Here is a 27,011-nt window from a genome sequence, read left to right on the forward strand (position 1 = left end):
GGCGCCACTTGAAGCACTCTGGTCTCCCAAACTAAACAGACTTCTCCTTGAGGCGCAGCACATGGAATAAGTGCCTGTCTTCTTTGTGGCATTCTTTCTCTTTCCGATTCTAGAAGCTTCTGTCAGTTCAAATCAGAAGCACTTTATTCTCGTTCTCTGCTGCAGTGCCGCATATCACTGTGGAAAGAGCATATTGTTTGGAGTCTGACTACCCGGGTACTGGCCCTAGATCTGCTATTTGCTAGCTGTGTGTTGGGGACAAGTTCTTTCCGCTCCCCAGGACTGTTTCTGCCATTGTAAAATGCAGCTAATAATGCCTGCTGTCCACCACAGAATCGTGAGGTGCCTCTCAAACATAAAGCATGATTTGTTTTTCCCCATCATTTCCTGCACTGTCTGTCTCCAGTCAGGAGGAAAGGGGGAAACTGTGCTATTGCCTACAAAGAGCAAAATTTCCCTCAGTCTTCGGTCCTTTACTTGAGAGGAAGCAGCTTCCCTTTCCATCTGTGGTCCTGCTATAGAAGGAGGAGGGTAGCAGAGTACTGGCTGATGGTAAGAGGCTACTTAGGCTGTTTTATAGCAGGAGGGATCAGTTACGGGCTTGTTTAGCCAAAGCAATGCCTGCAAAGCAGATGAAGCTTCACCAGCCTACACAGATCAATGCCAGGCTCCCAGCGGCTGATCCAGGCCAGAGGACAGTGTGGAAACAACACTTCAGTCTCATGAACTGCTTGGCTGGAAACGGTGCCATTATGCTCCCCAAGAGTCCTTCCTCATCCCTGGGGCTGTCAGAACAGAACCACTGTCACTCATGAGACCCGGGGCAGGAGTTGCAGGCAGGAACCAGAGCCTCTCATTTTCAAGTCATTTGCCTTCAGTTTGGGAATCCTTCCATTTCATTGTTCCATTAAGGGTGATTTCATCTTTTAAGTGAACTTCAATGAATGATGAAATAAAATACTTTGCACAGATGGCCCTGCATTTGAATAAGAGGAAACCATTACGCCTAGTGCAGAATGAAGTGTTTTATTTGCGTTTCTAAGGCAGCAAAGAAAGCCTTTGTGGAATTTTTTTTTAAACTTTAAGGAAATCAACTTGTCTACCCTTATTTGGCATTGATGAGCAGGAAACCTATTATACCAGAGATGAAGACAGCTGTGGTTAAGAGAGTCTAGATGATAATTAAATGCAAGGACTCAGAGGCCAGTCCACTTGGGGCTGATACCTGGCCCTATTACTTACTAATTACATAATTTGGAGAAGGTCACCTAATATTTTTGTGCCTCCATTTGCTATTCTGTAAGATAGAAATGATAATAGCACCTATCCCATGTAGTGGTAGTAAGAATTAAATGAGAAAAATCTATATGAACTGCTTAGCCTGTAGTAAATACTCAAAAATATTAACTATCACCATTACTATTAAGATATAAAGAAGGATTTAGAAAAATCTTGTATTATGTATAGCCAAATTGCCCCCTTCCTTCATAAATGTTGAAGTTCTAACCTCCAATAGCTGTGAATGTGACCTTATTTGGAAATCAGGTCTTTGCAGATAATCAAGTTAAGATGAGCTCAATCGGGTGAGCTCTAATCCAATATGACTTGTGTCCTTATAAATAGGGAAAACTTGGATGCAGGGACAGACATAAAGGCAGGGAGAATACCATGTAAGACTGGAGTTGTGCTGCCACAAACCAAAGAACTCCTAGAAGCCAAGACAGAAGTTCAGAACAGACCCTTTCCTAGTGCTTTCAGGGAGAACACGGACTAGCTAACACAGCGATCCTGGACTTCCAGCCTCCAGAACCATAGAAGACAATAAATTTGTGCTGCAAGCCCCTCAGTGTGTGGTCCCTTGATATGGTAGCCCTTGCAAACTAATACACTCTCTTTCAGAGTGCCACACTGGACAAGTATGTAAGAGAGATTTCCTAGAAGTAGCTGTTGCATCTATTTCCAGAAAAGCAGAAACTTGCCTTTTTTTTTTTTTTTTTTTTTGAGACAGAGTCTTGCTCTGTCACCCAGGTTGGAGTGTAGTGGCATGATCTCGGCTCGCTGCAGCCTCTGCCTCCCAGGTTCCAGTGATTCTCCTGCCTCAGCCTCCCGGGTAGCTGGGATTACAGGCATGTGCCACCAGGCCCGGCTAATTTTTGTATATTTAGTAGAGATGGGATTTCACCGTGTTGGCCAGGCTGGTCTTGAACTCCTGACCTCAGGTGATCTGTCTGCCTCAGCCTCCCAAAGTGCTAGGGTTACAGGTGTGAGCCACTGTGCCTGGCTGAAACTTGGCTTTTGAATATTCAAGTACTGTAATCAGACACTGTTGATTTTTGGAGGCATCAGACAGTTCCAACCCTTGTTTCCTTTATCATCTTCAAAGGGTCTAGAAAAGCTTTCCTAGATTGTTTTGAAACAAGGGATAGACATGTAACACAGTTCCGATTAACAAGATATAAGTAAAATTTTGCCGGGATGTGTATGTGTGTGTAAGTATGTGTTGGGGGCTGGGAATAGTTTAGACTTTTTCTGGTAAGAGGGGCAAAGAACTTGAATCCTTCTCTTCCTCTATCTCCCCGCTTTGAAGCTCGTGGATGTGATATCTGGAGCTGCATCAGCCATCCTTAGACAATGAGGCAGCAAACCCAAGGAAATAAAACCAAAGAGCTGGGAATGGCAAAGTGGAGATGGGAAGACCCAGTGTCCTGGATGGCATCACTGAGCAGCATAAATGTTGCCAGGGTTGCCAACCCTGGATATCAAGCTAGTAAGGTCAGGAAATCAAGCCTCAATATAAACCACTGTTAGAGTTTTTTACAGTTGTTCTAGAAAACTTACAGCTGAAAGGTATCCCTAACGAAACCACTGCCTTGACTGAGTATCCTCAGAAGGACTTTGGAATTGTCCCCTCACCTTCAGGTTTTTTTTTCTTTCTTTCTTTCTTTTTTTTTTTTTTTTTTTTTTTTTGAGACAGGGTCTTATTTTGTCACCCAGGCTGGTGTGCAGTGGCATGATCATGGCTCATGGCAGAATCAACCTCCTGGACTCAAGCTATCCTCCCACCTCAGCCTCCCAAGTAGCTGGGATTACAGGTGTGTACCACTACACCTGGCTAATTAAAAAAATCATTTTTTTGTAGAGACGGGGGTCTCATTATGTTGCCCAGGCTGGTCTCAAATGCCTGGGCTCAAGCAAGCTTCCCACCTTGGCCTCCCAAAGTACAGGGATTATAGGTGTGAGCCTCTGTGGCTGGCCTCACCTTCAGTTTTGAAGTGTATTTCATTTTATCTACCAATTCCTTCAACCTGTTTCCCATCTTCCCATGTGCCCTGACATGGATTGTTTTACAATAGAGTCCTAGCTAAGGAATGTGTCACCTTTCAGCTCTCAGGACAAGGCTGATGGGGAGCTGACCAGTCTTTGGATGATCAGAGGGACTGTACATTTCTTTTCTTAGAAACATTGTTATTAGGGGTGGTTCTGAGGATTCCTGGGGCTTGGGGGATGGAAATACATAAAGTCAAAGTCACTCAAGCATATATTTACAAGTTGATGGCAATACACATAGTGGTGAGAACGTAAGCTTTGAAGTTAAACAGAACTGTATTTTCAATTCCATATCCTAACCACTGACTATGCATGACTATGCATAAGTTATTTAACCTCTCTGAATCTCTTTCTCTAATTATAATTAGGAAAATTGAGTCACTGGGACATTTAGGTCAGATATTAAATGTGAAGTTTCTGCACATAGTAGGTTTTTCATAAATGGTTGACTTTATTATCCTTTTAGAGGAGAGAAAAACCAGCGACTCATGCTTTAGGAAGATTTACATTCGGGGGTACTTTTCATTATACCTCTTCAGTTGAACCCTGTTTATGCTGCATAGAGCTGAAGCTGACCAGTTCAGTCAAATAACCTTTTGGAACTTAATCCCATAGCTTGTTTCTATGAAGGGGACTAAGGGCCATGAACAGAAAAATAATCACCAAGAGGAATGAGAGGCACAGAGTCAAAGATGAGCTACACAGGGCAAGATAAGCTCTTATTTTAGTTCTAGTGGTAAAAAAGAAAAAACATATCTGAAGATGTAATTATAAATCAATTAGAGCAGGAATTTTCAGCCTTGGCACTATTATCATTTTGGGTCAGATAATTTTTAACTAGGGGCTGTCCTGTGCATTGAAAAATGTTTAGCAGCATATCTGGTCTCTGCTTGCTACCTACTAGTAGCATCTCCCAGTTGTGACACACAAAAACATCTCCAGACATTGCCAAATAAATGTTCTCAGGGCTGACGTGAGGGCGCACTGACTTAGAGACAAGGGCAGAATCCTGATGCAAGAAGAGAATCTTGCTGGGTGAATCTCACTGGAGACTGCACATCATTGCACATGTGCACATCATTCCAAAAGCACTGTAATCCTGCATAACGTGTAAAATAGCAAGAGAGAAAAAGAAATAACTTTGCACATCTTAGGGCCCTGACCACCTCATTAATGAGCAAAGGCCGAGGCGACCGGTTATTACTCTATCCGGACTGCAGAACGAGGAGTGATAATATTTGGACTATTTCATCAATCTGTGCCAAGGACCTCTTCAAATCAAGTCAGCTTAATGGGCAAAATGTTTGATATTCTGTAAAAAGACCTAGCGGGTTCCCATCCATCCTTTTCACACAAAGTGCTATTACAGCCAAAAGGATCACTGCAAGAGCAGTTATGAAAAGGAAGCAGAGCCTGAGAAGGAGCCTCATTCCATTTTTTAATAATGCCCCCAAATTGAATATGCGGAGGGGCATTCGTTCCTAATACATGGACAGTGCTTGCCAAGCCCCTGCTCATCTCCTAAACAGAGATTATAAAAGATCTGCTAATCAGCGTAGTTGCAGAATAGGAGTGTTTGCATTTGACTCTCATTCTCTACGACTTCCAATAATTTTCAGGGCTCTTCCCCATGAACATCTCTCCTTATCCTTCATTATCATTTACTTACAAAAATGCAGTCTTAGAGTTGCTACTCATTTACACTTCTCTCAGTATCTTTCTGGGAGCCCTTGGTCTGGAGATTGTAAAACACTGTACTAAAAGATGCTGTTGTATATATTATGAAGCTCTGAAGAGGGCAGAACTTGAGGGAGAGGCTGTTCTGCATGAAAATATTCATACACATTATTTCATTATACACTTGAGAAATGACAAGTTGGTTTGCAAGAACAGTGTAAGCTGTTCTCTTACAATTTTACCCGTGGTTAAGAGCCTGTTCACTTAATCCGAAACTCCACTTTAAACTTCTCCTGGATGTCTTACAACTCTCACGCAATCTTTGTATTCCCAAGGGCGGGTTTCCTTTATATTTTAAAGAGGCTTTCAGAGCGTTGTCAGCTATAGGACCACAATTAGACAATAACACTATAGCTATCCTATGATTATTCTAACCTGGCTGATAAGTCAATTACATTTAAATGCCATCGAAAATAACTCCCCATATGTATGTTGAGCTATAGACTTGTCGGGAATGCACACCATAATTAATTCTTCCATAAGATGTGACATTCCTCTCCAGTAACTTCTCTCTCATGGCAGGGAAGCAGAAGGAGGCTGCAGGCTTCAGGGCTGGATTCATCACAGTATCACAGTATTGCCTCTCATGTGGGCTGAAGTGAAGAAAGCAAGGGCCTGACCACGGCCTTAACCTAACCGAGCTTAGAAATGGTTACTGATGTAGGATTCCCTAAAGACCAGCATCATGGCACAGGGTCAAAAACTCCACAGAAATGGGATGTCTGACTTCATGGCCAAGCCCTGTCTCCTGCTACTCTGCAGCAGAAAGGAGACTCGAAAGATGAGAGAAAGAATGAAGATAAAAAGAAAGCACAGAGACATAATTATCTCCCAAATTTAGGCTCATCCTCACAGACAATCCAGATAGCAAGAACTAAAGTGCCTTTGGGGCCTAGATTACCTTAGTTAGTTTGGAGGCTAATTCTAAATTCCCCAGGTGAGCATGCTATTTGATGCTTTCCTCTGGGCTCCTAGCAATCCGAGAGGGTATTTCATGCACTTCAGTCAAATGTTAAAGCATAGAAAATAAATCGAGACTTCAGTGTGGTGGAGAGAGAGGGCGGGGGGAGGAGGGCAAAGGCTCATTCCCTGATGTCTAGCCCTCTCTGCCCAATCCATAAACCCATAACTAACTTCATCCATCTCCCCCTTCAGCCTGGTACAGTAAGTCAGCCTCATTTGCGGATATACAGGCAGATGCATTAGAGTTTAAACCTGCTCATAGAGTGAATATGTAGCAGATTTATCATAATTTCAAACCTGCCTCTACCCAACTGATCAAAAGGCAAGTTTCTTCTTTCAAGATTTTCATTTGTAAGCTTCACTGCTCCAAATCAAAAAGAGCAATGGTACAGACTCCCAGGACCACATCCCACATTTGTACAGGCAAGTGCCTTCAAGATCCTGAGTCTGGTTTTCTATTTATAAACGGGTATGCTGAGTCTTAACGTATATTCCAATGACTCTTCTTGGTTCGCCGAATTTGCACTACATGTAAGCACTACGTTATGGAGGAATTTTGTTAGCCTTTTAGCGTCTAGTTTTAACCCAGTTTTGCTCTCCTTTTTCTCTATAGACTTCCATACAAAATCCAAAGTGAATGCCTCAGAAGGGGTCTTGATAGGTTTTATTGGATCAAAGGCCCTCTCATAATAAAGAAACCGTGCAGAGATTTACTGAGTGCATTAAAAAAGAATGGCTTCTGGCCAGCCTTGGTAGAATTACATACCACTAAAAAATGTTTTGGCCAACCATGCTTTTAGGGAAGTGAGTGGTGATTTAAAGATATGGGGTTAATTTTTAATTTCTCAGTTCTCCCATTATGACAACAGAGAAACCTCAAGGCCATATTAGGTACTTCTGTCTTCTTTGTCTTGGTAGTCAACACAAGACAAATTGTATCACAAATCTGTCTTTTCTTTGGAAGAAATCTCTTGCAGTTCACTCTGAAGCTTTATTTCCATGGCTTCCCCTTTCATCAGGGCCTCATCAACACACACCCACTGATTATTGACAGGGCCTTTGGAGGAGTCTCGCTGTCTCCTGTCCCATCTCCCAATCTATCCTGAATCCTCAATCAATCAACAAATAAATATTTATGGAGTATCTACTAGGTAACTGACATGATATCATGTCATAACTTTATCATATTATACTCCCGCTTATGAACTTGAAGCACCTCCCTATTGCCAAATTAATCAAATTAAACCTCCTGCCAGATTTCAAGGCCATCTATCATCTGGTCTTGCTCTACCTCCTCCACTATTTTTCACTGCTCTTAGCAGGCGTCCCTCTCCTCATCATACCCTATTAATTCTGGCTTCTCCTCTTACCTTTCCTGTTGCTAATTCCTCCATCTGGAATGATTCTTGGCCCATTCCTAGTTCAGTTTCTAACCATCTTTCCAGGTCTGGGTCAGCCTAGAACCTTCTCCATCTAGTTATCCTCAACTATTCCAGCCCTTGGGGGTTTCTCCCTTCTCTGAACTTCAATAGCCCAATTGCTGAATTGCAACTTAGCATCTCTACATATTTTCTCTTGAATGAATACACAAAGAATAAGAATAATATTTAAAAATCAAGCCCTACTTTAAACTTTACAAAGAGTGACTATGAAAAAGGTATTATCACTATAACTGTTATCAACCATTTCTTACAGTTGAAAAAAATTCAAGGCTCAGGAAATTTGATCGACTTTCCCAAAAGCACTCAATTAGAAGTTGAGAGTTGAACCTAACTTCTAAACTAAATTCAGGGTTTCTTCACTGAACTACCTGAATACCCAGATAGCCCTTAAAATGAGGAACTGTTAAGACTACAAATCAGGTCTTCTGAGTCAAGTAAACAACCATCCTTGAAGTAGATATTTTCAGCGAGTTATATGTTTCAGTGGGTCAAGAAAGGAGTTCTGTGTCAAAGTGTAGAAATGAGAACCTATCTCAAATTGATAATCAGCTCTCACATTGAGTGCCCTTCTATACTGAGCCCCCTCACCTTTCTCAGATCATGACGGAAGCTCATCTTTGAAGACCCCATAGTCTCCTTGGTCCCAAGGGGCAGGGTGGTGTAGCACCAAGCTCACATCGCCCTCTCCAATACACATCTCACTCCTTTGAAAAAGGAAGACCTGGCTGGAAGTGGTGGCTTATACCTGCAATCCCACCACTTTAGGAGGCCGAAGTGGGCAGACAACCTGAGGTCAGGAGTTGGAGACCAGCCTGGCCAACATGGTGAAACCACGTCTCTACCAAAAATACAAAAATTAGTTGGGCAAGGTGGCGGGCGCCTGTAATCCCAGCTACTCGGGAGGCTGAGGCAGGAGAATCACTTGAATCACTTGAACCCGGGAGGCAGAGGTGTTGTTGCAGTGAGCCGAGATTATGCTGCTGCACTCCAGCCTGGGTGACAGAGTGAGACTACATCTCAAAACAAGTAAAAAAAAAAAAAAAAAAAAAAAAAAGAAAAGAAAGAAAGAAAGAAAAAGGAAGGCCTGGAGTATACATGCTGATTTGTGAGTTCCTGAATTGGGAAAAACTCAGATAGCTGAGTGAGCTTGAAATTAAAAAACAGAACTTCATACAATCTTCAAAAGAAATACGCTTGGGCCTGTTGATGAGCAGAGGTGAGTAAAGATAAAACAGCCATAACCACGACCCCAAACTATCCTGATTTCTTCATCCCTGGCAGGCACCCAGGTGGAACCCAGCTGAAATTGCAGCTCATTAGCACGGACAGATAGAAGTTTAAGGGAAAGTATGTAGTAAACAATGGTAATCCTGACTTAAGCAGGAGAAAGCGACCTTTCTCTCTTCTCTAAAATAAATCGCTGTTTCGGGCAGCACGTCGCTGTTTTACTATTACTGGTTAATACGACCGCAGGCAGAAGATGCAGCTGTGGCTCCGTGAACAGGCTCCACAGTCAGGCTGAACATAATCCCTCATGTAATGAAAAACCTATTTCTATTTCTGAGGCCTCACTACTCTTCATACTGAAGAGCCTTGTGCCTGTCACACATTTATTGAAGCTTATTACTCATCTAGGCAGCGGGCCCCAGTTAGTATTTGGAATTATATTTTAAATCACACTTTTTCTATTATTTATTTTAGGATTCCAAGGCTATGGTGAAAGCATGTCAGTGTTATTCTCAATGCGCATTCAAAGGCATTAAAGCCCCAAATCAGAATTCTTTTCTACATGGAGAATCTATATGCACATGTGGAAAACCTTCCGTCAAGACTGCACGACAACCCTCCCGTGCTAGAACCTCAGGACCCTTGCAGAGTCACGTGGTTAAGGGTAGGGATGTTAAGTCTTCCCATTCAGCTTTACGGTAATCTTTTCTGGGCTACCGGCTTTATTCCTCCCTCTCACAACATGCTCTTTTCTTTGGCTTTTAAAGATAAATGGATAGAGTCTCTTAGGATTCTGGGGACAGGGCTGTGAACAGATGGGCTAAAACTGTAGCCTCATCATCCAGTGGAAACATAAGAACTGGCTTAATCTAAGTCAGAGGATTTTCCTAACTTCCCACAAAGCTTGAACTTCTGTTTGTTCACGAAGCCAGTGACGGGCATGTGGTTTTCCCTTGTTCTGTAGAAGCCAATGGAAACTATAATTCTCTCTAGCTATGCATTTGGCCTCTTCTTTTTATATTCCCGGGAATATATACCATATATACCACAGTGACGCAAGGGAATGCTTCTCCTATCTTCACTGTCTTGTGCATGCTTGCTTTTTCTTATGGTACTTATTTTCCCCTCTGCACAAAAAATACTTTTTGCCATTAGGGTCTGCACCCCACTTGGCCTATCAGGTGAATGACAAATTAGGCAGCACTTGACACCATTATCTATACAATACAAATAATTCTTTCTATGTTTCCGCAATTCACACCTAGCTACTTTTCATTTTGGGGGTCTCTCTCTACATTTCTACCAAGAGAGATTCCAGACCAGCTCTTCTAACAAAATCCTATTGTATAACCGTCCTAGTAAGTGACTTTTGAAGGGCATGATAACAAGCCAAGAGCCACTTTAGTCCAATCTGGGTATCTTCTCAATCAGCCGGTTTTTTGGTTTTGTTGTTTTGTGGAATTGTGGGAGACACAGGTACAGGAAAGTTTTTGGCGAGGGGTGAGGCAGTGGTAGCGTGTTATGAAGTAAGAATTATAAAGGGCGTGGGCAAAATTAGCAAGGTATTCAGACATGCAATTATAAGAGTTCAGACTTGGCTTTCGTGTGATCTCTGTATCTTTTTTTTTTTCATGTTTTGACAGCATTCTCACTGGGTGGGGTACACAGCTTGTTTAAGAAATCCCTTAGTCATACAAACACGACAGACAGCTCTTTTTCTTCCTTCAAGATGCATTTACTCACAGATCATTTCATTGTATCCACTCTCCTATTTGCCTCTGACATTAAAACAAGTCATTGGTGTTTCACTACAATATGAATATTACCATGGGTCAAGTGACCTTTCTGAAAAGCTTAATTCCTAACAGTTTTGAAGAAAAGAATAAAACACCATGCAATCAGCACTCACATCCCCAGAAAAGAAATACAGACATTTTCTCCCAGACAGGGCCAGGTCCATGAGATCTTAGGCAGCATCTTCAACCAATGACCTTCCACCCAAGGAACCGAGGGCGGAGGTGGGGATGAGGGGATGGGGACAAGAGTCGGAAAAAATCACAGATCCACAGACTGGTAAATTTTTTAAAAGCCTAAAATGAAATTAACTTTATTATTGTTTATGTATATGACTTAAAAAAGTTATATGACTTAAAAAAAATTAACCCTGACGGAGCAGGATAAATCTGGACTTCCCCTAAGGCTATTTAAAGGCGGAGCATATAGGGGAGGAGAGAGGAGGAAAAAGAAACAGTGGCATCCATATCTGTGCAAATGAAAACATTGTGAAAGATTAAATCTTTGGAATCAGGACTAGAAGTTGGTTTCCTGAAAGTCAAACCACATCCACCCCTCCAAATATTTTATTAAGATGTGCACATATTAAAAGAGGTTTCTGACTGGCACTTCTGAAGCAGGGTCAGTGGGGATAGTGGGGGGGGTGTGTGTGTGTGCGCGCGCATCCCAAATGGGGGCTGACCTCCCTTCCCTTCTCTTTCACTGCTCCACTCCTAAGTCCCCACTACCATTAGCCATGGCCTCGGCATATCTATGTCCTGGTCTAGACCAGACCCTGTCCCACTGGGATTAAGAGACTCTCCTACGTGCGGGCAGTTCATAAATCCATAGAATTTGATTGGGAAATAACATTGCAGGGTAATCTCAAATATCACTACTGGATCTTTCTTCACACTATGAAGTTAAGCAAAGTAAGGCAGGGGAAGGGTCTGATATAAAATAATTCTCCTCCCTCATGTAGATTTTTTTAAAAATCAGGATTGAAAAGAAGATGTTCAAGAATGCCCTCCCTTGATTAAAAAATAGACTTGCTCTCTGGCTTCAAGGATCATTCCAACGACAACACACTTGAAGACAAAGGTGATTTGGAACCCCCAACTTGCTATGCTTTCTGGAGAACCAACGGTCATGTTCAGTCTTTCCATCTCTTACGTCATTTTCAGTAGCAAGGGTTGTAGTTGAATTACATGGAGATCAATTAGACACAACAGAAGATAAACCACCTCTAGTGCAAAGTGATTTTGTAGCATAAGTTGTTTCTCGAGGCCCTCCTTCATACTATACTTGAAATATAGATTGATGTTCAACATTAGACACATTACTCTCGTCTATTAGGCAAGAGTCTGCTGTGTCTATAAACTCAATTTCCTTCGTCGTGGTAGCTTTCTGGTTTATTTGGATAAATGTTGAGCTGCCCACTGTTGTTTATCTAAGTAGTTCATGAGGGGACCGAAAGTTTAATGATGTAAGATGAGGTGGCGAAACAGCACCTCCAAGCAATTCACAACGATTGCTTTGGTTGGACTTATAGGTTCAAGAAATTGTGCAGAAGATATTTGTAATTTGGTACACTGGGTGCCATTTTCCCCTCCTATTTTTGTCCTTTAATTGTTCCATATTTTATCCCGATTGACGTATGGCATTTCCTGGTTTCCCTTGCTAGTTAATGGTTCTAATTACTCTATTCTCAGCATCTTATGCCTTTTTCTTTCTTCTTGACTTAATTTCATCCCACGCTTTTTGGTATTAATTCCTCTTTCCTTGGCTCTTGACTCTTCACTGTTACGCCAGCTTTTTCGTGTGCGGTTTTTTTTTTTTTTTCTTAAAAACTTTATAAATTTAAACTCCGGAAAAGAAAATGTCATCATTTGATTAAAACAGACTGGATAAAAATAGACACACACGTCCTCAATTTCTTACTGCACATTGGTTAGACCTCTCTACATATCCAGGAAACAAAAAGGATAGCTGATCATTGATTTATACCAATCAGGTAATAAAAAGCTTTTTAGTATAAAAGCTTTTGTTCCCCTGACGGTCCCGGGAAAATGAAACTCATGCCTTCTATCACTGCTGTGTATGCCTGATTAACACCAGGACAGGAGATGCTCATGCAAAACATAACTTACCCCAGGCTTTTTAAACTTTCCTGGTAACTGTACTGTTTCATTTGCTGCTTTTTTGGGATCTGGGTCCAGGAAAAAAATTTCAAGTAAAAATGTCCTGGATATTAAGGCTGGCCTGCAGATTTCAGCACATAATATGACCAGCCAATCACATGCCAAAGTGAAATTTCTTGCCCAATGGAAAAGCATTGAATGAATATACATGAACCTATTCAAGTACATTTAATAAATTGTAAATTAATTAACATAAAAGTAACATACAGAGTAACAAGTATTTTCTTCATGGGAAAAAGAGCCTTAACTCACAATTCTCTCGGGATTCAGGAAGTCTACAAATCTTGTTACTAAAAGAAAGTTTAAACACACTACTCTAAATTTAGCTAATGTCCCAGAAGTCTATGTTTGTAAAATTTGGTGCATAAGGCAGCCTTGAAACCAGTTTCAAAGATGCATCTAATTCAAAGGCACACTGAACTTCCTTGAAAGATGTCATCTTGTTTATCACGGCCTGAAGAACAGAATGCATTTGACACACTGCCACTGACCTTTCCCTGTGGAATATAAGCAAGTCTAATCAAAACTTCATTAACGTGACTTTAAAATGCTCATGGTATAATATAAGCAAACTGAGAGAACTGCATCATGACTGCAAAGGCAAAAGCCAGGTAATATGCCCTTCTTTTGTAAAGACAGAGTCCCTAGGGGAGAGCCCAACATGTTTGCACAAATCTCCACACAAATGACCTAACTCAACTGAAAACCCATCCCAAGGGAAGGGCCTTCCCTAACAACTGCAAAGAAAGTCATGACGAAAGAGATGTAAAGGTTGGAGGCAAAGCTTCTCCTTGCTTCGCATCCATAGCTTTGGTTTTTAGAAACAAACGAAAAAAAAAAGCCTTTGAAAGATGACATATATTATGTATCTAATAATTTTTCTCTCTTTCCAAGAAGGGAGGATAATATTTTCTTTAGCAAAACTCTTCTTACCAACATGTAGCTTAGTGCTGTTATATTTTCTGATACAGTGTGATATTTACTTATTAATGCCAGCAGGCTGATGACATAAAAAGTGAAATTAGCAGAACATGCAATGCATTATCTTCTTTTTTATGGTAATGTTAAATGTGTTAATACAGTTGATGGACTATTTGCTCTCTGAATGCAGAGAATCTTATTATGAGACATCAATTTAATAAATGACTTGTTTGATAAGAGAAGGGCTCAGGCAAAAATTCTGGGTGTCTATTCTTAATAATAAAAACATGAATTTTCTATAAAAGAATTTTCAATGGAGGACACAAAAAAGTCTGGTTTTAGGTGACCTTAAGAGAAACATGTATGTTTTAGAAGTTTGCTTTGGGTTAGGTTTCTGTTGTATGAGGCTATGTAGCTAAGCAAGGCATTTCAGAGCACAAAAGATTCTGTGTGGGTTGTGTACACAGACCTAATTTACCATATAATAGTTCTTTTCTCTACTTGGTGCCTTGTAGTGATTGCTTTCTTTTCTTAGTACATCCTCATTTACAGAGAAACAGCCAACAGACTTTTAGATTTATGCCATTATTTGCTTCTTCACCTTGAACTCCAACTAAATTCTGCTACACTTTTGTAATATGAGTGCCAAACGATGGCCTCATGCCAGACACAAACACTTCCCAGTTTCTCTCAGCCAATTCTCTTGATTTCAGGGAATCACAGATTCCTACTAAAGGGCTTAAATGTGGTGCTTACACGGCCCCCTAACCATTCCTTTGCCTAAGTGCTTTCTAACTCAGAAGTGCAATTTGGGAACAGAGGCAATTACCACATCAAGAAACCGAAAACCTCCCCTTACATAGGGGAACAGTGAAGCTAGGGATCGGTGATTCTGGGTATTTGGAAAATATCTTCCACAACTGGTACAACTCAGATGTAACCCTAATCAGCATTCATTAGTTCAACAAATATGTACTGTTGCCTACGAAGTGCTGGGCAGTGCAAGTCACTATTTTGGGCATACTCTTCTCATTGGACCTTGCATAGGTGTGCAGTGGCTAGTACAACAATCACCATAGCTCCATTTAGTTGAGCTTCTATTGTGTGACAGGTACCACCATGTTCCATTGACTATAAGATTGAGAATTTTTAAAATACTTCCCCAAGTCTGGGATCAGAATGCACCTGATAATTGGTGTTGTATTACAGGGCCTTTGTGACCTACCTATGCACATGGTTGTTACATCAATCTAGAATGCCTATGCCTATCTCTTTCCAAATATATAAAATAAAAATTACAAAAGCTAAGAAGTCACGGCGTGGTTTATCTGACAACCTCTTTCCCCCTTAGGGATGCACAATGAGGGCATTTCTCATAATTGATGACATACTGGATTTGAAGAAGAGTTGCATGCATCTACCATTTCAGTGAACGCTTGAGGCATCTTTACAAATTAGGAATTCTCCCCATTTTTCTGATGAGGAAACTAAGGTGCAGAGATTTTAAATAGCAAGCCCATTGTTACATGGACTTTATGTATACAGGCCAGACTTCAAACACAGCCCTCTCTGACACCAAAGTCCATATACGTGCTTTCTATGACATCAAGCTGCTTCTTGTCTAATTACCAAGGCAAAGCAAGAACCTGAAGTTTGTGTTCCAGGTGAAACACAGAATGAAATAACAGTAATTTGCAGTCCATTACAAGTTGTGCTCAGAATCCTCAATCAGGAAACCCCAAGCACAAATAAATGAACCAAGAAAAGACTTCAGAAATGGAGAATTTAAAAGCACGCTGTGGAAACTGAAGGACCTGTTGGCTTGGCCACCACCCAAAGGAATCCAGTCAATAAGTAGGGTGTGCGAAGAAGTCAACACTGATATTCTAGCATCCTATTACTGCTTCTGGACGGATGACTGCTAAAGAGGTCATCGTTACAGACAGAAAGTCCGGGGCAAGGCTTGAATGGTGATTCAGGGATAGTAGGTGGAGAACTCTCCATATTCATTTACTCAATGTATACTCTGTGGAGGCATGAAGTCCTGGACTGGCAGATCCACTATCGTTTCCTTGGCGCCCTTGAGGTGCGCAGGGTTGTGGCACCTATCACTCCTCTCTGGTTCTGTATTACGATGTTCTACAAAGTCAAGACCAAAATCTGCTTCCTGACTCTCATCGCCAGCATCTGCCCACGAGGGGAAATGGGCAAACGAGGGAAAGCCCTGTGTTGGCCAACCGTCCTGATTTCTCATGGGAATCTCGGAGAGAAAAGCAAAGGCATCTCCCCACAGCTGCTGACCCTCCTGAAGCACTTCAAGTCCCCCAGATTGCACAAATATGTTTTTAAAGAGGTCACATCCTCTTCTGAAGCAGAGGGATTCATTTTTTCTGAATGTCAAACATGAGGTACAAATATTGCCACATGGCCACTAGGTGATGGAGGCCTAGCTAACGAATGATGTAATTTTCTTTCCATAAATTGACAGGCCCTCTGAAATCAGATGTGCAGTTATGAAATGGCAGTCCCCCTGCCAAAGACTCACCAGTGTGTAAGCACTGACAGGACTTTATTATCAGGTTAAGAGCACATTAGCATATCTATTAGATAAGAAGTCTGCTACTAATACTGGCATAGATAATATAACTGGGTCTCCTGACTTACTTGTGGGCAGCTCTCTTTTTCTCAGTTTGACCATCTGGGCCCTGGGAGTTGGGTGGAAATGTTATTTGCTGGACTGTTCAGATTTAATCATTAGCATTTTGCCCTTTAGATGTGGGAGGTAAGTACACAACTTGGAATTCATACAGGAGGATGAGGTTTCCCATCGCTCCAGATAGTCAAAGAGCAGTGAGTTGGAATGAGAGGGCTGACATTTTTCCTAGTCTGCGCCCCCACAAAAGATGCCAGGCAAGTGTACCATTCTCATCATTTTCTGTCATTTTCTTTATGCTTTCTCCAAACCTGCTCTGTTCAGTGAGATGAGAATACACAAAATAGCAGCAGAGAACGCAAGATTCATCAGCGTGAGTCTCAACATATCAATTTTCAAGTGTAGCAACTTTAAACACATGGTAGGCTTTTAGTTTCCATAGAAAATAATCTCTCATTGTTTTCAAAAGAAACTGAAAGCACCCCAAATTACCACACTTTTAACATCCTGACATGTTGATGGCCCGTGTTCTTTCCAGATCAAAGTCAGAGTGGCAGAAGACAGAGTGTTGAGCAGCTAACTTCAAACATAGTATTTCATATTTGGCAGGAATTACTATAGTGAAAAAAGACAAGGTGACTTTCTAATATATATATATGTATTTTAGTTTGGCAGAGATCTGAAGAGCTAAGAACTAATTTAGGATGACATAAATGCTCTTATCTTTCTCTCTCCTGCCTTCCCTTCCCAACTCCATGAAGTGTCTTTGGCAGAAGCTCAGCGTATGTTGTGTATTGTTTTAGCTCAGGGGTGACAGTCTGAGTCCCATGTCACGCCGAACCCTTGTGTTGACTCTCGCCTTAGAATTTCTAAGATTATCTGGAGTTAAACAACAGAGTCACACAGGAGAGGCATCTTTCTTCCTTGATGTGGGGTAGCCCCACAAGAACTTTGATGCCTTTTAAGGAAACTAGATCTATTCCAATGTTAAGCTAGGACAAGAAAGCAATGATGTCATTCCATGACACAGCACTATTACAATCTGTTGGAAAATCTCAACAGTGAAGGCATCAGAAACTGAGTAACTTCTAAAAACAGGTGATAATCTTCCAGAGGAACCTGGGATAATCAAAGATTGGGGACAAACGAGTACTAGGCAAAATGGCCAGGCAATTCCACTCTATCTATGGATTGGAGCACTGTTTCAAGCAGTGTAGTTAAAAGCTATGCTTTCAGGATGAAGTGTCCTAAAATTCCTAAAATTTTTCTTGGAAAAATTTATCCTGTAGAAAGTATTTAAAGAGAAAAGAGACTTGCTTTTTCTACTTTTTGGTTTGGGCCAGAAAGTAAGATGCAATTACTCATTATGAAATGGAGTTGCAGTATCAGAAAATGTCAGTCACCTGCTTCATTGACAGTGGACATATGGTTGGACTCTTAAAGACAGTTGGAAAGCAATTTTTTGTAATAGAGATGTGACACCCTGAAAGGTATTCTTAGGAAATAAGCTGTAACGTCATCAAACAAGGGTTGACAAACTATGGTCTGTGGACCAAATCCAGGCTGGCACCTGTTTTTGTATGGCACATAACCGAAACAATGGGTTTACATTCTAAATGGCTGAAATTTTTTTAAAAGAAAATAATATTTCATAACACATAAAAGTACTTAAAAGTCAAAAACCAGGGGGCATAATTAAAGTTTTATGGCTGCACAGCCACGCCTGTTTGTTTACACACTGTCTATGGCTGTTTTTAACACACAACAGCAGAGTTAAACAGTTGTCACTAAGTAGAACATGAACCAAAAATATTTAGTCTCCAACTTTTTGCAGAAAACGTTTGCTGACCTCTATAACATAAGACAACTGGAAAGCAGAAATATGAGGACCAATTATAATACTGAGGAGATTCAATATTCTATATTCTATAATAGCTTCTACCCACTGTGTTAGAAGATGATTCAGGAAGGAGGAACCAATTACTCTACCTTGCTAAAGAGGGCAGAACTAGATAAGGTGAGTTAATGCTACTAACGGGACCATTTATTTCAGTTTCATACAGTATGTGAGAAACTGGTTAACTGCACTCTTGAGGAGAAAGGAGTGAAGAGAAAGACCTTCGATGAGACATCAAGAGACCAAGGGCCTAGTGCTTGCCCTGCAACTACCTACCTAGCCAGGAGACTTTAGGCTCTCTGGGCCTCAGTGTCAGTGCTTGTCAAATGATCATAATATGCAGATTTTATGGGGATATGATTCAAATTGAATAGTCATAAGTGCTTCAAATGGGCTGGGTGCAGTGGCTCATGGCTGTAATTCTAGCACTTTGGGAGGCCGAGGTGGTTGACCACTTGAGACCAGGAGTTTGAGACCAGCCTGGCCAATATGGCAAAACCCCGTCTCCACTAAAAATACAAAAATTAGCTGGGCATGGTGGTACAGGTCTGTAATCTCAGCTACTTGGGAGGCTGAGGCATGAGAATCCCCTGAACCCGGGAGGCAGAGGTTGCGGTGAGCCGAGATCATGCCACTGCACTCTAGCCTGGGCACCTGGGCAACAGAGTGAGGCTCTGTCTCAAAAACAAACAAACAAACAAACAAAAAAAGTGCTTCAAATGGAAATGCTTCTAGTTCTAAACAGGTAGAAGGTTCTAACTAGTGATTGTTATGCATACTGTCAAGATAACACAACACATCTAGTATAAAATAGGTGAGATTGGTTATAAAATACTTTGGTTACATGACTCAGAAACTTAGGGACTTCTGGTGGTGCAGGCAATGAAAGTACTTGAGCTGCCTAAAGAAGAAAGACACCTTCCTGAGAGGAAAGTCTCTTGCATTTCACAGAAAAATTTTCCTAAACCAGTATTCCCTAGGAATTGTTTGTGCCAGGGCCTGAGTGATGCACAAAGTGGTCCCCTGGTGGTTTATGCGGCTTTTCAGAGTAATTTATTCCAGGATGTTTGTACACTGAGAGAATTTGGCACAGAGAGGGTCTGATGGAGGAGCATATCATAAAAGTTCTCTGACCCCAGCTGTGTGGGTAGGAACTGGGCATCTTTGCTGAATTGGTAAAGGCCTGGGTCTTCTAGTTTGCACAAGGACTGGCATTCTGCTTTTACACTCACCCACAGGCCTGGATCTATGGAAGAACTTGTCAGGGGGTTGAGCTATTCCAAATTGCTCATTTCTGGAAAGTCTTCTTTCTTCAGGTTTGAACATGCAAGGATGATAATTTCACTTATTTGTCACAGTGCCTGGCAGGCCTGAACCCACTGCCTGTCCATAAAGGTCCTGAGGCTGATGCATCAATTTCAGGACCTGTCATGTTCTAGTGGAATGCAGAGTCATGTGTGAACCAGCATGGATTCAGCCCTTAAAAGCGCCGGTCTCCTTAACAGGAGGGCCTCGGTTTTTACGTTGTTTTTCTGCCCTTCCCTGATGGCTTGTTTTCCAGCTGGGCACAATCATTGGTTCTTCCAAAAGGTAGTTTTCTCTGTGTTTGCAATGCACTGTTTATGCCCCTGCAGCTTGTTAAGTAATAATATACTGCTTTTCATCTTCAAAGTGATTTATACACATTAATTAATCCTCACCATACTTCTGAGTTTCTGCACGTAAATAATCATCCTGCTCCCATGATGTACTTAGGAAACCAAGACCCAGAAGGCAAACAAGTTTGCCAAGGCTAAGGAGAAAGGAGTCACTGGGGCCAAGATCAGCACTTCAGATCCTGACCCCTTACTATGCTGGCAGACCTGCAGTCACCTCTGGAGAGTGGCTGAGAGTAGCCCTATAGCTGCATGCTCACTGCCATCACTGCAAGGTAAATTGGCCTATTATATCACTCATTTTGTGTCATAAACTATTTTCTGATACTCCAGGGTCAAAGCATAATCTTACCTAAAGAATACATAATAGGAAATGGTGGATTATGAACTAACAAATGATGCTAAGATGCTCAGGTCCAGCTTCCAGCAGCCTGCAGACTGAAAATAAACGTATTTCCTAATCTATCATTTACAAGTTACATACCTGATTAAAACATTAAACTCTTATTGTACGGTTTCCCATGTATACGATTGCCCTTACAGAAACCTATTCTATTTTAACTATCAAGCCCCATAAATCAGGCAGTAGCTATCTACCTCTCTCCTGCGAGTAGAGTAGAAGGCGCACTGGGGACACGATTGGCAGAGGCAGGCAGTACCTCAATTTCTGTATCTGGGATCCTGGTGGTGCTCAGTGGCCCCGCAAAACATTAAGCCTGAGAAGTGAGCGCATGAACCCTTTCTGAAGTTTCTGACACAAAGCCAAATCATGAAAAGACCCCGAAGGCACATTCAATTTGCTTCCACGGAGCCCCCTGAACAGCCACCTGTGGAAGCACACAAAGCTACCTTTAGCAACACACAAGGGTCTACTCAAGTTATTCAGCGGGGCAACAGATATCCTTCCGCCTTTCTCAGGTCAATCCATTACTTCATCCTTCAGCAAGAGGTAAGTGAGAAGAAGACATGACTTGAAATTAGGGTTGGGTGGGTCTCAGGCCTCTGTTCCGGTATAGAGCTGTGGTTTAGAGTGCAAGCTAGACTTTTGCAAAGCCCCATATGAACATGGCACCTTTCCCTGGAGGGTCAGTTTTCTCACTTTGGGGAGGGCATTCCTGAGAAATGCAACTGGTAAGGAATATAAATGCTTATTTTTCCATATTAAGACAATCATAGCTATAGTGTGGAAGAAGGTGAAAAATTTATGTCAATTGTTGGTTCGTATTGGTCTGCCTTAGGCAGGGCCCCAGATCTGTGGGGGTGCACAGTCATGCCCCTTTGCCATCAGGCAAGCTTAGGAGAATGGGGCCAGTTCCTTCTTTGGCAGATACCATGCTTGCTGCCTGGGGATGAAGGAAAGTGTGGGAGCCCCCAATGCTGAGCGAGAAGGGAGGGTTTATGCTGAGGGAAGGGGCAAGGCCAACACAGTCAGGGTAGCCTTTTCTTTTCTCTTAAATGGGAGGAGTTTCAGCATACGTGTTGGGAACTGTTTTGGAGTCAGCTTCATTGAGCTGGTGTTTTATGGGTTTGCTTTGCAACATGGCACAGCCAAACTGGGCAGGTCTCTCATAGCTGCCCTGAAACCAAGCCAGAACCATCAAGTGTTTCAAATAAACTTTAACAAACATCACCATGGCCTCTTCCTAAGCCAGGAGATCTGCCTTTGGCAGGCTCAATTGACAGAGCAGCAGCATTGGGGCTCTTTGTTGGGGCCAGGAACTGTGAGCAGGCTTTGTGTGCAGCCCAAGAAGCTCTTATGCACGTGGCACCCTGCCTCTGGGCGCTCAGCATCTGCCACTTTCCGTGGTGACGCGGCTACACCCTATGGCTGTAAACCAATACCTTTGGTGTGCAGAGAAAGATACTCCAGCAACTTCACCTATGTGTCATGCACTGAGTCACCAGAAGCCCACTTGACAGGAGAGGTGACCCTGATTCAGATTCAGCTGCCCATGGTGAGGAGAGAGTTGAGGCTGAGAAGACAGACTGTGGAAGGGATATGGGCAAGGCCAAGTGTGTCTGGGTAATTCAATTCTGTATAAAGACCTGGATGGATGCTCCAGCCTGTCTCCTGTTTCTGTTCCACAGCTCTGAAAATAAGCTAACTACTTTGGCTTTCTCTTGAATCAAGATGTTCTCAGGCATGCCAACCACTATTCTTCAATTCGGTTTTTGGCTGAAGTTAACCAATGTTGCATACATTTCAAAGCACAGACCTGGGTTAAAATCCAAGGATGGAGAAAACTAGAAGGCCACTCCGAGAGTGAGGGATAGGTTTGCGGGAATGACAAGTCTCCGCTCATCTCCAAGAAAGGATATAGTAAGGATGTTTAATTTCCCTTCTGATGAATGTCATTTAGAAACATGAAGGAGAAACTCATCAGATTTAAGTAGATTTCAGGAGGGAAAAAATCACCTCCATCCATCACTCATTATCACATCTTTCAGGAGCCAAGAAGCAAACTGTACAGACATCAGAGGGCCTCTAGATTCACAAGTCCATGGCCTCTCCCCCACGTTGTCACCCCCAGCGTTGCTGAATAAGGCCGCCCTGACTTACCTATGAAATATGCCAGCAAAATAGCCAAGAGGAGGGCAGCGGCGATGGCAGAGAGGGCGGCACATTTCCAGCTGCAGTATTTGGAGGGCTTCTTCAGCTTGAACGCCTTCCTGGAGAAAGTATTCCTGGGCAGCAGGCGGGGCGGGGGCGTGTAAACCGTTCCTGAGGTCAAAGGGTATCCTGGGGAAGAGCTGCTAAACAACGGAGTGCTCCCCGAGGAGGTCTTGAAGAGGAAGTGCCTGCCAGGAAAAGGGAAAGAGTCAGAGTGGCCGTGGGTAGCCAAGGAGTAACCTTTAGCTGTTTTTCTTCTACCCTGCTCTATCTAGTCCTAGCATAATCCTAGTTAACTAAGCTTATGCTGGAGTGAAGAAGGGGCGAACATTACATTCAATGATGACATAAATTAATTCCACAAATGTGCATAATTTGCTCCTTTCACATATGCATCTAGTTGTTATCTTCCACAACAACCTGCAAAACATTCAAAACAAATATGGAAACTGAATGACTGTCACCTCCTCAGAGATGATGAGGTTGAGGATGCTAAGCGTTTTCACATATTAGATACCCACTATTTAAAAAAAAAGCTTTTATTTTGGGTTCATGGGTACATGTGCAGGTTTGTTATATAGGTATACTTGTGTCACTGGCATTTGATGTACAGTTTATTTTGTCACCCAGGTAAAGAAAATGTGGCATATATACACCATGGAATATTATGCAGCCATGAAAATAGTGAGATCATGTCCTTTGCAGGAACATGGATAGAGCTAGATATCTACTGTTGAAAGGTACTTAAATGTATTGTCACAACTATTGACAAACTAAATGTTTTAATATCTCCGTTTTATTTTATTATTTTTTAAAATTTTTAATTTTTTCTTTCTGTAATCCAGATATATTCTTTTTTAAAATTTCAATAGTTTTGGGGGTACAGGTGTTTTCTGATTACATGGACAAGTTCTTTAGTGGTGATTTCTGAGATTTTGGTGCACCTGTCATCAGAGCAGTGTCCACTATACCTGATATGTAGCCTTTTATCCCTCGCCCCTCCACCATTCCTTCCAAGTCCCCAAAGTTTATTATATTATTCTTATGCCTTTGCATCCTCATAGCTTAGCTCCCACTTATAAGTGAGAACATATGATGTTTGGTTTTCCGTTCCTGAGTTACTTCACTTAGAACAATGGCCTCCAGTTCCATCCAAGTTGCTGCAAAAGCCATTATTTCATTCCATTTTTATGGCAGAATATCTCCATTTTAGATAGGAGATATTAGGCTTGAAGAAACTAAGCAACTGTCTGAGGACTGAGACCCAGAGCTCTGTCTTTCGATAAAACCTGTGTGCTTACATGTTACCCTACACTGTCTCTGACCCTTGTTCTATTTTCACCTCCCCTGAAATCCTGATTCCTGTTCTGAGATGCCTTCTCCAGGTCATGTGATCATGATTAGTTCTTTGGAATCGTCTTTGCCTATCGATTGAATAGGTGTCTGTGTTAGCCAGAGCTGTGGTGTGACAACCACACCACAGAACCCTATGGTAGAACAGGCAGTGTAGAAGAGGATATAGCTCCTCCTCAGGGTCAGGAGTCTGTCACTCCACGGGGACTTTAAGGAAGAACCATTAATTCTCTGACGATTCTTTCTTATACACGCCACTTCTAAGACTTCAAATGTGACTTGCTAGACCTTGTTTAAAACGATGACTTGTCTTCCAGGAAATATGTAGCGGGGTTTCAGGCAGGAGTTAAGTAAATGCTAGAGTCTGAGCAGCTGGAGGCCATGGTCTATGTCTTATTTTGTACCTTGTTTGTCCTATGTTCCCAGTACCCACATCAAGCCCAACATGCAGAGGGGGATTTTAGTGAATAAATGAGTGAATGAATGAATGAGTCCTCTCATTACCTTGTAGTTTTACTCAGCTGCAATTCTAAGGTTTCAAAATGTTACTACAGTTATTTCCTATCTCTTCACCTCTTCGGTAGGGGCTACTTAGTTTATTGACCACTTACAATGTGTCAGTTACGATGCTACATGTTTCACTTGCAACTAAACCTCACATTAACCCCAGGTGGTGGGTACTATTATTACCTCAATTTTACAGATGAGAAAACTGATGCTCGGAGTTGGTAAGCAGGGTCATTAGGGCTCAAGCTCTAGTCTGCCTGACTTAAAAAAATTTTTTTATTTACATCCAGTTAGACCCTTTGGACGCTCTAATCAGACCTACTACACCACACTGCCTTGCCTCTGAGGGCTAGGAGGCTTTCCCAGTGGGCTTCTAAGGCAGAATTGCTGTCATTACAAATATTTGTATCTTGGCTGCTTCCAGATAAAACCTTGAAAGTATTTTAATCCTTCACAGAGATCAAACAAACCCAATATGACTGATAATCATGTCAGAAAATGAGTATCTGATTAGTGAATTATTTAACATAGCTAACGTTAAAATAAAGCTTAGAAGTTTGATTCCGTAACTAAGACTTTGGACTCCTTGTCCAACAGCTCTCTTTTAATGCTCCATTTTAAAATGGTGTTTTGGAAGAAGAGGCAGTAAGCATGGTGTTCATGACAGGACTGTATCACAAGACAGACCTTGGTAGTCCTGGTCGTGCCATTTCTGACAAGTACCTGACACTGCTTTTGAGAACCTCCGGGGGGCGGAGCAAGATGGCCGAATAGGAGCAGCTTCAGTCTCCAACTCCCAGCGCGAGCGACACAGAAGACCGGCGATTTCTGCATTTTCAACTGAGGTACTGGGGTCATCTCACTCGGGAGTGCCGGACAATCGGTGCTGGTCAGCTGCTGCAGCCCGACCAGCGAGAGCTGAAGCAGGGCGAGGCATCGCCTCACCTGGGAAGCGCGAGGGGGAAGGGAGTCCCTTTTCCTAGCCAGGGGAACTGAGACACACAACACCTGGAAAATCGGGTAACTCCCACCCCAATACTGCGCTGTAACACCGGCACACCGGAGATTGTATCCCACACCTGGCTGGGAGGGTCCCACGCCCACGGAGCCTCTCTCCTTGCTAACACAGCAGTCTGCGGCAATCTAACCGCAAGGCAGCAGCGAGGCTGGGGGAGGGGCGCCCGCCATCGCTGAGGCTTAAGTAGGTAACTAAAGCCGCTGGGAAGCTGGAACTGGGTGGAGCTCACAGCAGCTCAAGGAAACCTGCCTGTCTCTGTAGACTGCGCCTCTGGGGACAGGGCTCAGCTAAAGGAGTGGTAGCCCGTGAAACGCGAAAGACTCTGTCTGACAGCTTTGAAGAGAGCAGGGGATCTCCCAACACGGAGGTTGGGATCTGAGAAGGGGCAGTCTGCCTGCTCAGGTGAGTCACTGACCCCTGAGTAGCCTAACTGGGAGACATCCCCCACTAGGGGCAGTCTGACACCCCACACCTCACAGGGTGGAGTACACCCCTGAGAGGAAGCTTCCAAAGCAAGAATCAGACAGGTGCACTCGCTGTTCAGCAATATTCTATCTTCTGCAACCTCTGCTGCTGATACCCAGGCAAACAGGGTCTGGAGTGGACCTCAAGCAATCTCCAACAGACCTATAGCTGAGGGTCCTGACAGTCAGAAGGAAACCTATCAAACAGGAAGGACACCTAAATCAAAACCCCATCAGTACGTCACCATCATCAAAGACCAGTGACAGATAAAAACACAAAGATGGGGAAAAAGCAGGGCAGAAAAGCTGGAAATTCAAAAAATAAGAGCGCATCTCCTCCTGCAAAGGAGCACAGCCCATCGCCAGCAACGGATCAAAGCTGGTCAGAGAATGATTTTGATGAGATGAGAGAAGAAGGCTTCAGTCCATCAAACCTCTCAGAGCTAAAGGAGGAATTACGTACCCAGCGCAAAGAAACTAAAAATCTTGAAAAAAAAGTGGAAGAATTGACAGCTAGACTAATTAATGCAGAGAAGGTCATAAACGAAATGACAGAGATGAAAACCATGTCACGAGAAATACGTGACAAATGCACAAGCTTCAGTAACCGACTCGATCAACTGGAAGAAAGAGTATCAGCGATTGAGGATCAAATGAATGAAATGAAGCGAGAAGAGAAACCAAAAGAAAAAAGAAGAAAAAGAAATGAACAAAGCCTGCAAGAAGTATGGGATTATGTCAAAAGACCAAATCTACGTCTGATTGGGGTGCCTGAAAGTGAGGGGGAAAATGGAACCAAATTGGAAAACACTCTACAGGATATCATCCAGGAGAACTTCCCCAACCTAGCAGGGCAGGCCAACATTCAAATTCAGGAAATACAGAGAACGCCACAAAGATACTCCTCCAGAAGAGCAACTCCAAGACACATAATTGCCAGATTCACCAAAGTTGAAATGAAGGAAAAAATCTTAAGGGCAGCCAGAGAGAAAGGTCGGGTTACCCACAAAGGGAAGCCCATCAGACTGACAGCAGATCTCTCGGCAGAAACTCTACAAGCCAGAAGAGAGTGGGGGCCAATATTCAACGTTCTTAAAGAAAAGAATTTTAAACCCAGAATTTCATATCCAGCCAAACTAAGTTTCATAAGTGAAGGAGAAATAAAATTCTTTACAGATAAGCAAATGCTTAGAGATTTTGTCACCACCAGGCCTGCCTTACAAGAGACCCTGAAGGAAGCCCTAAACATGGAAAGGAACAAC

At 42.4% G+C, this 27,011-nt stretch overlaps 1 protein-coding gene across 7 annotated transcripts in view; it reads right to left on the reverse strand.

Annotated features, from left to right (window-relative positions):
- The window catches only part of TENM2 (teneurin transmembrane protein 2), a 1,213,529-nt gene that overhangs the window by 251,811 nt on the left and 934,707 nt on the right, over positions 1–27,011 (reverse strand). For all 7 annotated transcript variants that reach the window (XM_023218891.3, XM_023218892.2, XM_023218890.2 and 4 more), the window contains one exon: positions 22,357–22,595. In XM_023218891.3, coding sequence (XP_023074659.2) covers positions 22,357–22,595 — 239 coding nt within the window. The remainder of the gene's footprint in view (positions 1–22,356; positions 22,596–27,011) is intronic.

Source organism: Piliocolobus tephrosceles, chromosome 4, assembly GCF_002776525.5.
Source record: "Piliocolobus tephrosceles isolate RC106 chromosome 4, ASM277652v3, whole genome shotgun sequence".
In the NCBI taxonomy this organism is placed as follows: domain Eukaryota; kingdom Metazoa; phylum Chordata; class Mammalia; order Primates; family Cercopithecidae; genus Piliocolobus; species Piliocolobus tephrosceles.